A 12,221-nucleotide genomic window follows, 5' to 3' on the forward strand; every position below is an offset into this window, starting at 1 on the left:
ACACTAAAACAGATGTTAACAACTGAATGGGTTTGCAGAAATAAATGTACACATGTGGAAAGTTCTCTCACTGATACAAAAACGACGAAAACTCATGCTTGCACCGAATCACTTGCAAATAATCTCCGAACGGAAGCTCGTAGGGCACGTAATTATGCATTCGCTTGAGTTCGTGTCCCTATTGTTACTCGTTTAATTATTGTATCATTTTTGATAGAATAAAACCTTGTTTAAACCAGAACGGCAGCTCCATCTTGCGTGGCTCACATAAGAATTTTCACTTTGTCCAGCGCTTGAGCGAAGTCCTTCACCAGATCCTCGGCGTCTTCGATACCGATGCTGTACAAATGAAAGGAAAATGATAAAGACAGCAAAGGTGAGTGTGTGTGATCTGATACACAAAGGGAAGCAAGCGCTTTAGAAATGCATACGACATGTGCCGAAGAGTAAGTGAGAGAACAAAGAATGTCTATTCGCTTATTCTGAGAGATACACATATTATGTGACCCTCCACCACGAAATGAGTCGCATGTCACCTCGCGCGGTTCTGCGCTAGGCTTAATATAAGTCCGGGGAGTGTCTGGTAACAGTGTGAGGGTCACCTTAATCACAGGCTTATAACTCAAACAGTTTTCGCTCTTTTCTAAAACGGTTTTCACCACTGGATAGAGCATCAAAAACTCTTTAGGAAAATGTAAAAATATGAAAATCATGCAAAGGTGACATGCGACTCATTCCGTGGTGGATGGTCACATGTATGTATTGACTTTAGTTTTCATCTTGAAGGAATTGTCTCTTGGTTTGATATAACCTCTGCTTCGGATCAACTAGTAAAGGGGGTTAGTCGCATAGCATTACACGGACAAAGTAAGTAATAATTACGTGAAACGAGAAACCTTTCTCGTCTCGAAAACGAGAAGCAATAATTGATTAATGTGTTGCTTTTCTTCTGCGTTCCCGTCTTGGATTGAATAACTTGCGCCAGAGATGGTGGACCTGAAGGAGAAACTGTGGGGCCCAGCGGAGTCCCTGCGGCGAACTGCAGACTTCATCACATCGACAACCTTGACAGTCTAGCATGGCAACGGGAAAGCAGAAAAAGAACAAGAAGAACTTGCAATAATTGTCAGTCTCTGCTCAACTCAAAATCTTATCTACAGCTAGCCCAACTCATATAGGTGGCCGGTCGTCTTACCTGATTCTCAGCATGCCAGGTGTGATGTCGGCTTCTTTGATCTCTTCCGCGCTCATCAGGTAAGGCCCGTGACTCATGGAATAGACATGCTCCACAATACTCTCTACCCCACCCAGCGACACGGCCAGTTTCGCCACACGTAGGCTCTGAAACATTTTCAATGCAAACGACAAAAAAAATTAAAATAGCCGTGACTTATTCAGCGTTTGCCGGTGAAACAAATCCGGGTGCTTTGAAATATTATAAGATGTTTGATGGGTTGTTGACAGACCAGCTTTTTTGTCGATCCGAGGGGGAGCATATCGTCTTTTGTTTCATATTTATTGACCAAGGCCGAAGGCCGCGGTCAATAAATATGAAACAAAAGTCGATATGCCCTCCGAGGACCGACAAAAAAGCTGGTCTGACAACAAACTACCAAACATCGTTTTTGTCATCATTTTGGTAGTGAGAAAATAAGTGCCAAATCAACACAGGGAGCCATGCTTTGAAACACGAGTTCCGTTTTGATTTTACGTTGTTGCAATCAAAGCTGGCGTGTGAAAGCAACTTTCTGTGTTTTGAGTTCATAACATGTTGGGATAAGTATTTCAGGTTTGAGGATGCACAGTTCTGTAGGTTCCTCTCAGTATTCCACCCCTCGGTTGTCAGTTGTAAACATTAAGCTTAGTGATCGAATGTGGAAGCTACGTTGGGTCAAAGGTCACAGAAGATTTGCATCGTGCAGCGAAGGAAAGAATCGCGATCTTGTTTCCGACTCATTGCCTCTTTGTTATTCATTAGACCTGTCCTTCTGCTTGCTCGGCTTTGTTGGATGTTTGCATATCTTGTTGCTATGTTCTTTTGCTTTTATCATTACTTCTTATTTGAGTTTCGTGTATCGATACAACGTCTTGTGCACGGGTCAAAGTTTGTGTGTCAGGGTCAATTGGTTTGACTTGAACTTGACGTTCGTGTTTCTCCGAACGTCTGTGGATCGAAATACAGATACACGCACTCCATGACTTTGTAAGAAGACAAAACATATCACCAGGTTTAATTTGTTTGTTGTGAATTTATGACCTTTCATGAAGTAGTTTTGTTTTTTGCTTACTTTTGCCAGTTCGTTTTTGGAACTTTGCAAAGCAGTGTCGTTTGTCTTGGTCTGGGGAAACGCCAATAAAAAGATCCGAAGAATCCCCGAGCGTTTCTATTGGGTTTGCTTTTGATTATCCATGTATAACCTGCTTCCTGCAACTATGGTAACCGGGGATTTATTGCATGGGGAACATGAGATTTATTTCCCGTGTTTGTAACCGAAAACTCGTAAAAAAGATGACAATATAAGATGTTTGATGGGTTGTTGACAGACCAGCTTTTTTGTCGGTCCGAGGGGGAGCATATCGTCTTTTGTTTCATACTTATTGACCAAGGCCGAAGGCCGCGGTCAATAAATATGAAACAAAAGTCGATATGCCCCCAGAGGACCGACAAAAAAGCTGGTCTGACAACAAACTACCAAACATCGTTTTTGTCATCATTTTGGTAGTGAGAAAATAAGTGCCAAATCAACACAGGGAGCCATGCTTTGAAACACGAGTTCCGTTTTGATAATACATGTTTTACGTTGTTGCAATCAAAGCTGGCGTGTGAAAGCAACTTTCTGTGTTTTTGAGTTCATAAAATGTTGGGATGCATATGTCAGGTTTTAGGATGCACAGTTCTGTAGGTTCATCTCGGTATTCCACCCCCTCGGCTTTCTGTTATAAATATTAAGCTGAGTGATCTTCTTCTTCTTCTTCTTCTTCTTCTTCTTCTTCTTCTTCTTCTTCTTCTTCTGCGTTCGTGGGCTGAAACTCCCACGTACACTCGTGTTTTGCACGAGTGGAATTTTACGTGTATGACCGTTTTTACCCCGCCATTTAGGCAGCCATACGCCGTTTTCGGGGGAAGCATGATGCTGGGTATTTTCGTGTTTCTATAACCCACCGAACTCTGACATGGATTACAGGATCTTTTTCGTGCGCACTTGGTCTTGTGCTTGCGTGTACACACGGGGGTGTTCGGACACCGAGGAGAATCTGCACACAAGGAGTTGACTCTGAGAAATAAATCTCTCGCCGAACGTGGGGACGAACTCACGCTGACAGCGGCCAACTGTATACAAATCCAGCGCGCTACCGACTGAGCTACATCCCCGCCAGCTGAGTGATCGAATGTGGAAGCTACAGAAGATTTGCGTCGTGCAGCGAAGGAAAGAATCGCGATCTTGTTTCTGACTCAGTACCTCTTTGTTTTTCATTAGACCTGTCATTCTGCTTGCTCGGCGTTGTTAGATGTTTGCATATCTTGTTGCTATTTTCTTTGCTTTTATTATTATTTCTTATTTGTGCTTCGGTTATCGATACAACGTCTTGTGCACGGGTCAAAATGTGTGCGTCAGGGGTCGTTTTACTTGAACTTGACGTTCGTGTTTTTCCGAACGTCTGTGTATCGAAACACAGATACACGCACTCCATGACTCTGTAAGAAGACAAAACATATCGCAAGGTTTCATTTGTTTTTGATGAATGTATGACCTTTCAAGAAGTAGTTTTGATTGTTGTTTACTTTTGCCAGTTTGCCAGTTCGTTTTTGGAATTTTGCAAAGCAGTGTCGTGTCGTCTGTTTAGGTCTGGGGAAACACCAATGAAAAGAGCCGAAGAATCCCCGAGCGTTTCTATTGGGTTTGCTTTTGATTATCCATGTATAACATGTTTCCTGCAACTATGGTAACCGGGGATTTATTGCTTGGGGAACATGAGATTTATTTCCCAGGTGCTTGTGAATGAAAACTCGTGAAAATGATGACAACGCTAGTTGTTAACACGCTTAGTAAGAAAACCCATTGACTGTGTATGTCCTGGAATGCTTCTCGTGACTCATTTGCATAGCAAAGCTGGTTGCCGATTAGTGACATAAGGCTCAATTTCAGGGCACGTTAACTGAATACATATATGCTAGGCAACCAGACTGAACTGAGTCGCATTTACCCATACACTCCTTACCCCCCCCCCCCCCCCCCCCCCCCGTAAGAACGATTCCTCCGAATTCACCAAACAGTGAGACCTAGAAAAACAAAGACAGAGACGTCATGTGCATCTATCTGTCTGCTCCGTGTATTGTTCTTGGTGTTTGTACCCGTGTGTGTGTGTACCCGTGTGTGTGTGTGTGTGTGTGTGTGTGCGCGCCCGTGCGTGCGTGCGTGCGTGCGTGCGTGCGAGCGTGCGTGCGTGCGTGCGTGCGAGGGTGCGTGCGTGCGTACATGCGTGCGCGTGCATGCGTGCGTGCGTGTGCGTGCGTGCGTGTGCGTGCGTGCGTGCGTGCGTGAGTGCGTGCGTGCGTACGTGCGTGCGTGCGTGCGTGTGTGTGCGTGCGTGCGTGCGTGCGTGCGTGCAAGCGCCCGTGCGTGCGTGCGTGTTCATGCGTGCGTGTGTGCGCGCTTAAGCGCGTATGCATGCGAGCATGAGTTCGTGCGCGAGTGTAAAATGTCACCTCAGCAACAGTCTTGCCCGCGTCATAACCACCATCAATGTCGGCCATGATCATTCCGCTGAATGACGTCATTTGTCGCTTGGCAACCTCATGTCCTGGACTATCAGGAAGACCAGGGTAGCTCACTCTGAGGACCTAGAACCATTATATTCAACATAATAATGAGTTACACGCAATATAAAACAAAAGCTAGTCCTCAATGAACTGTACTAGCCCGTAAACGTAAAATCTGAGAAACAAAGGGACGTAAGCGTTATCATTTTATTTGAATACGACATAATCAACAAGACTAAGAGAGATTTATGCGGAACCAATCTCTTGGCACCTGAGAGTATAACAATTAGCATTGGATCGAACAACCGACTGTCATCCTCATTTGTTAATGTATTAGTATGATAGTAAACCTTAATGTCACTCACCTTGGGATGCTTGGACAGAAATTCGGCAACCCTTTGCGCGTTTTCGCTGTGTTTCTTCATCCTTATTGGCAGCGTCTTCAGTCCTCGAAGAAGCAGACTGCAGTCATGTGGAGACTGTTGAGAAGCACAACCAGAGTGCGTTGAAGTTTAGTTGCCAAAAATGACATTAGAAGAACAATCCGAGTGTGTAGACTTTGACAAAAGCAAGACGCCAATCTCGATTAGACCAACTGCTTTGTTTCATATAGCAAAAGTGAAATGCTAAGAGACAACTTTGTAAAGCGCTTAGAGAACGTCAAGCGCTCTATAAATCTCCCATATTATTATTATTATTAAATGAAATAACAAATAACTCCCCGTCTAACGGCTGACTTCACAATTGTCATAAATGTACTACAACCAATCATCAGAAATTGAAATAAGTTTTATACATTGCTGTATTTGTGCTTTTGTTAAAATGCAATTATATTCTTTAGCTCTCAAAACAAAACTTGTAAAAACAAAACTATAGGAACGGCTTGCAGCGCGAATGGCTACAAGTGGGCTGTTACCCCACTTGGTTGTATCATTTGCAGCTTATATGCAACTGCTTTTGTTAAAAGTCAGGAATCCTCTTTTTTTTTTAAATGCTTCTGAACATTGGCAGTCTATCTATTCTGGATTTCAGCTCATACCAAGTAAAAAAATATACGATGTTTAGAAATACCTCTGTTGGGTTTGTACAGGTTGCGAAAGATCGGATACTCTTGGCAAAATTAGGCACGTTTTTCCCAGTGACATAGGTCAATATTGCTATTTCATATGTTACGTGGATTTCCATTGGTCAATTGGGCAAAACTGAGCTCAGTGCAAAAGTGATATCGACAAAATTTCCGTCGATATCAGTTTTGATATCGACGACCTCTTTATTGCTTCCCCACTTCAAAAACAAAAACACCTAAATTTAAAAACAAACAAATATATATGAAAATGTAATTATCCCAGAATTTAGTTGAGCAAGTGACTAAAGACTTTTTGAAAGGAAAGACATTTTAAAATACTGAAAAGTACAAGAAAAAAGTGAACAAAAAGAAATAATAATCAGAGGGAGGGATATGAAACAGCCAAAACTGAGACAAATACTTTTGTAATTTCTTTACAGTAAATACAAAATGTCCAGAGAATTAGCAATATATCTAACATTGACTGACTGTGTGATGAAATCTTCTGCAATTGGTCTGTTTCAACAGTGATATCAAAATCTCGACCTCCGGTCTCGATTTTGATATCACTGTCTCAACAGACCATAGCAGAAGATATCATCACACAGTCCGTCAATATTGGGTAATCACTAGCGAGCAGGTATGTATACAACTCTGATCTAAAAAAAATAATGGATAGTGCACAGCAAGAGCGGATACTTTCATATGTTACGTGGATTTCCATTGGTCAATTGGGCAAAACTGAGCTCAGTGCAAAAGTGATATCGACAACATTTCCGTCTCATTTCCGCATTGAGCATATACATGATTATGCGCTATAGCAAATGTCCATTATTATTATTATTAGCGAATGAAACAGCGTAGCCAGAGTGCCGCCATCTTTACTATAACCCCACCACACTGACAAACATGGTCCAAGGGAAATAATCGTAGTTTCGAGAGTTGACAGCAGTCTTCTCTCGCGGTATCGAACAACAGTGTCCCAAGATAGCGGATCCGGTGGCGTCAACGCTGTGATAGCCAATAAGAAGGGACGCGCAATCCAGTATTTTAAGATCAGTGGTATGCATGCGCACGTGGTCCTTGTCCACGTGCTGCTCGCTAGTGATTGACAATAATTTAATCTAATTTTGTTCATTCATTTTTATGTTTATTTTCATAACTTTATTGTCCCATCGCTGGGAAATTCGGGTCGCTTCCTCCCAGATGGAAAGCTAGCAGCGACAGAGTCGCGCTGCCCAGGTGTGTGCGGGTTTAGGTGTATTCAGCCACCTGCACTTATGGCAGAATGACCAAGGTCTTTTACGTGCCACTGTGGTGACACGGGGGTGGAACATGGATACCGTCTCTGAGTCTGCACATAAAGTTGACCCGTGTCCATACTGGCCCGGATTCGAACCTGTGAGCCTAGAAGCTGTGCTATACCAACTGAGCTACCGGGCCCCCATGTCACGCAGGAAAGCTTGTCTCATATTTTTCAAGAGTAGTTACTCTTTTACAACACATACACACATTGCAGAGTCATTTCCGGAATTGGGCTTTAATTGTGACAAAATAGATAAGATAAGATAAGACAAGAAAATGTTAATGCCCATTTTCATTTCACACAAACATGGACATTTTTCTGTTGGTACCACATCCCATTTCTAATACTGGAACACAAAGACACGATAACAGTGTTTGTGTTAAAAGCCTACCAGACACGCTCCGATGGATCCTTGCACCTTCTTCAGTCGCCTCCACTGGTCCAGGGTCCTCGTGGTGACGCAGCCAGCCACTAGGTCACTGTGACCTCCCATGTACTTGGTGCTGACAAAGAGCAAACAGGGAGTATACAGGACAGTGGAACCCCCCTTTTAAGAATAACAAACACCCAAGAAAGGTATGGAGGCTCCACTGTAGCAAAACTTGTCGGGAAGGGGTGGCCAGGTAGCCATGGTCAGGTGTCCAAACAAGCCAAAGAATCAGCAAGACAAACAACGCACATCTTCCAGGACAAAGCAGTAGCACTGCCCTGTACGTCACCCGAAGCGTGTAGCCATTATCCTTGTATGCCCCATAAACCCAAAAGAAAACAACTTGCGTAAGGCGAAATTACTACATTTAGTCAAGCTGTGGAACTCACAAAATGAAACTGAACGCACTGCATTTTTTCACAATGACCGTAGTCCGCCGCTTGTGCATAACCAAGTGAAACTGACAAGCCTGTTCAGCGCGGTAGTGGTTTCGCTGTGCTGCACAGCACGCCTCTCTTCGTTTTAACTTTCTGAGCGTGTTTTTAATCCAAACATATCATATCTATATGTTTTTGGAATCAGGAACCGACAAGGAATAAGATGAAATTGTTTTTAAATCGATTTTGGAAATTTAATTTTCATCATAATTTTTATATTTTTAATTTTTAGAGCTTGTTTTTAATCCAAATATAACATATTTATATGCTTTTGGAATCAGGAAATGATGTAGAATAAGATGAACGTAAATTTGGATCGTTTTATATACAAAAATATTATTATAATTTTCAGATTTTTAATGACCAAAGTCATTAATTAATGTTTAAGCCACCAAGCTGAAATGCAATACCGAAGTCCGGCCTTCGTCGAAGATTGCTTTACAAAAATGTCAATCAATTTGATTGAAAAACAAGTCGCTTAAGGCGAAATTACTACATTTAGTCAAGCTGTGGAACTCACAGAATGAAACTGAACGCACTGCATTTTGTCACGATGACCGTAGTCCGCCGCTTGTGCATAACGGAGTGAAACTGACGAGCCTGTTCAGCGCGGTAGTGGTTTCGCTGTGCTGCATAGCACGCTTTTCTGTACCTCTCTTCGTTTTAACTTTCTGAGCGTGTTTTTAATCCAAACATATCATATCTATATGTTTTTGGAATCAGGAACCGACAAGGAATAAGATGAAATTGTTTTTAAATCGATTTCAGAAATTTAATTTTGATCATAGTTTTTATATTTTTTAATTTTTAGAGCTTGTTTTTAATCCAAATAAAACATATTTATATGTTTTTGGAATCAGGAAATGATGTAGAATAAGATGAACGTAAATTTGAATCGTTTTATAAAAAAAAATGTTTTTTTACAATTTTTAGATTTTTAATGACCAAAGTCATTAATTAATTTTTAAGCCACCAAGCTGAAATGCAATACCGAAGTCCGGCCTTTATCGAAGATTGCTTTACAAAAATTTCAATCAATTTGATTGAAAAATGAGTGTGTGACAGTGCCGCCTCAACTTTTACAAAAAGCCGGATATGACGTCATCAAAAGTATTTATCGAAAAAAAGAAAAAAAAATGTCTGGGGATATCATACCCAGGAACTCTCATGTCAAATTTCATAAAGATCGGTCCAGGAGTTTGGTCTGAATCGCTCTACACACACACACGCACAGACAGACAGACAGACAGACAGACGCACACACATACACCACGACCCTTGTCTCGATTCCCTCTCTATGTTAAAACATTTAGTCAAAACTTGACTAAATGTAATAAAATTAAAAAAAAGAAGATACACACACAAAATGTCGACATCACCACCACTACTTCCATCAACAAAATTAAGCAACAACATTAACCAATAAGCAGAAAAATATTAAAAGCAAAGAAGAACAAAAATCCGACAAAGAAACAAAGAACAAACTTCTAAACAACATGAACAAAATAAACCACAGAAAAAATAAAACTAATCAAACTGGTTATGTTTCTTTGAAGAAAAAACAACCATACACATAATGTATATACATGAAAGCCACCAAACAAAATACTGAAATCACATTAGCCGACTGTATGATCTCCTATGGGCAATAAGGACGCAAACGGATAATTATGACATGCGTGATGCACCATCATACGACCCCCTTTTGTCTTTTTTGTTTAAGAGGTGGGGAGGGGAGGGGCAACACCGTCGCCGGAAAGTTTGTCCCCAACAACAAACCCAAACTCACTCGAAAAGTTTTAAATCGGTATGATACGAGATCGCGGCCCCCGCCAGGGAGGAGAAACTGGGAATCAAATCGTGAGGATTAAGGTGTACCGCGGAGATAACGGAGCTTTGATGTGGGCTTAAGATACTAATCAGCCAACAACTGTGTTCGCGACTCATCCATTGTCCTATGAGACGACTTTAATCAAGTGAGAGCACAAAGTGCTCCTGAGCTGCAGATGTTAGGAACCTCGCTTTTTCATCTCCCTGAGAAGACTGACTCGTCCTCCAAAATTCCCTAGATCTCAGCCCCTCGGGTTGTTCTCTTCGAAAAGACGGATTTTCCATTGTGGTTGTCGCAGCAGTAGGTCACGCTATCTGATCTTTCTCTGCTCACTGGACAACAAGAAGCGAGAAGAGAGGGGGGAGGAGGAGAAGAGATGGGGGAAGACAGTATATGGCGGAGTGGGGGCCGAGGGAAGGTTTGGTTTGGTAATGGCGTGATTCCATATCTCAGGCCGGAACCCTGGGCTCGTATTCTTGAAAAAGCTGCAAAATTGTGTCCTTTAAAGTCAAACTGTCGTTTAACTACCGCCCGGTATTTATTTTTACTGCTCAGTAATTATTTATTTCCCCCCGGTATTAATGTGTGTCTGGCGGAAGGTCGGCAGCTACCAGAATTGGTTATTTTTAGAATTGGAGATTCCTCATGCTTGCTCCTCTCTACAAACAATATTTCAACAAGATTTATTCTTGAAAAAGCTGCAACTCATATACTGGCCTGTAAAACTCAATAAGTCCGCCAACTGCTAAGTGTTATTTATGAAACACCGGTAAGTCCTTACCGGGTTGTCTCCGAGCTGTAAAGTTAGAGGACCCCTCCCCCTCCTGTAAAGTCGCTACCTGTCAGTAACTTCACCAACACTGTCCATTAAAACCGTCAAGTTCGAATAAATCTTGTTCAAATATTGTTCGTAGATTTATGTCCCTCATGGACACACATTGGTGTCATTTAAGCACCGATGCATTGCGGTCAAATACGAGCTTCTGCTCGCGAAAGATTTCAACCGATGCTCGATCATAACGGCGTGTTGCAAAAGCGTGCTTGCGTCTTGTTTAATGCATTACAGTGGCGAGAATTTGGTGTCTGATTGCATAGCCGAACGGTTATCGAATTCGCCTGATGCGCGATTGAGTCGCGTTCGAATCGCCATCAGGCCTTACTTTTTTTTTGTTTTACTCTTTGTCATTAATTTTGTTTGTTTTTGTTTATTATCTTCGTGTGCAAAAGAGTACGTTGTAATATCAAAATTGATTTAAAAAATTAAGTTTAGGCGAGAATGAGGTTTTTTTTAAAATTGATGGTTAACATGATATTACCGTTAACTACCTTGAATACGCCCACCCACCCTATGTACCAGTTTTGCCCAAAAGTGGGGGGTGGGCGTTTACTAGGTACTATACCCTTGGCAGGAGCGGGTCCTTAGCTAGAAAAACGATATTTTGGTCATTTGTCATAGAAGTGTTCAAAGGATGCGTTATTGCACAAAACTCCCCCCCCACACACACACACACACACACTAACACTAACACTAACACACAAAATCAACCTCTTCAGATATCACTTCCCGCCAAAGATGAAGCTTTGAAGATGAAGACCATTGTTGGAGCAGTCCGCGGTACAAGCCATCAACAACTGTACGACGAGTCAGGCGTTATTTCACTTTAAGAGAGGCGTAAACGTCAAAAATCGATATTATTTCACTAGATTGTACACCGTAAGGTGCCAAACTACTTACTTGCGATATTGCCACCATTAATATCAATTAATAATCCATATCGCCAGCGCAGACCTTTAGATAGGAAAGTTCCATCGTTTAACACTGAATTATACAAAAACTCATTTCTCCCATCTACAACACAACTCTGGAATTCTTTACCAGACTACATAAAACTTAGTAAGTCCTTCAAGCACTTTTTGTCAAAAAAACGATTTAAGTCTGCCGTGTTATTGGTATTCTGGAGATCGCATATCACAAACAATTCACTGTAAGCTCAGGCTATATATAAGTGATCTTAATAACGATCTAGTGAGACGACACGTTGCTACAGATGCATCTTGTGACTGCGCATTTCCGTCCGAAACCGTAAAACACTTCCTATTAGATTGTCCAAATTATCGCGAAGCACGTCAAGAAACCATACATACCCTCCTTAACCACAGTATTCACCTCCCCCACCTTCTAAATTTAGACAGACAGTATTCTCTAGATTTGAACAGGAACATTTTGTCAAGAGTACACTCGTTCATTGAACGTTCAGGCCGCTTTGGGCAAACCAGAATCAATGCTCCACAAGCCGGACAACAACTTTAATTTCTGCACAACTCCTACCCATCCCTCTTCTTTTTATTCCTTTTCTTCCCCTCCTTCCTTCCTCTTACTGTCTTCTTT

At 41.8% G+C, this 12,221-nt stretch overlaps 1 protein-coding gene across 1 annotated transcript in view; it reads right to left on the reverse strand.

Moving 5' to 3' along the window:
* The window catches only part of LOC138964316 (L-methionine gamma-lyase-like), a gene marked incomplete at its 5' end in the record, with an annotated part of 7,990 nt that extends 353 nt beyond the window's left edge, over positions 1 to 7,637 (reverse strand). Inside the window, 5 exon segments of the mRNA XM_070336234.1 lie at positions 1 to 339; positions 1,196 to 1,341; positions 4,709 to 4,843; positions 5,128 to 5,241; positions 7,526 to 7,637. The exon segment at positions 1 to 339 is cut by the window's left edge and continues 353 nt beyond it. Of these exon segments, the coding sequence (XP_070192335.1) occupies positions 264 to 339; positions 1,196 to 1,341; positions 4,709 to 4,843; positions 5,128 to 5,241; positions 7,526 to 7,637 (583 nt within the window).
* Positions 7,638 to 12,221: the final 4,584 nt, after the last annotated feature.

Source organism: Littorina saxatilis, linkage group LG1, assembly GCF_037325665.1.
Source record: "Littorina saxatilis isolate snail1 linkage group LG1, US_GU_Lsax_2.0, whole genome shotgun sequence".
Lineage (NCBI taxonomy): Eukaryota > Metazoa > Mollusca > Gastropoda > Littorinimorpha > Littorinidae > Littorina > Littorina saxatilis.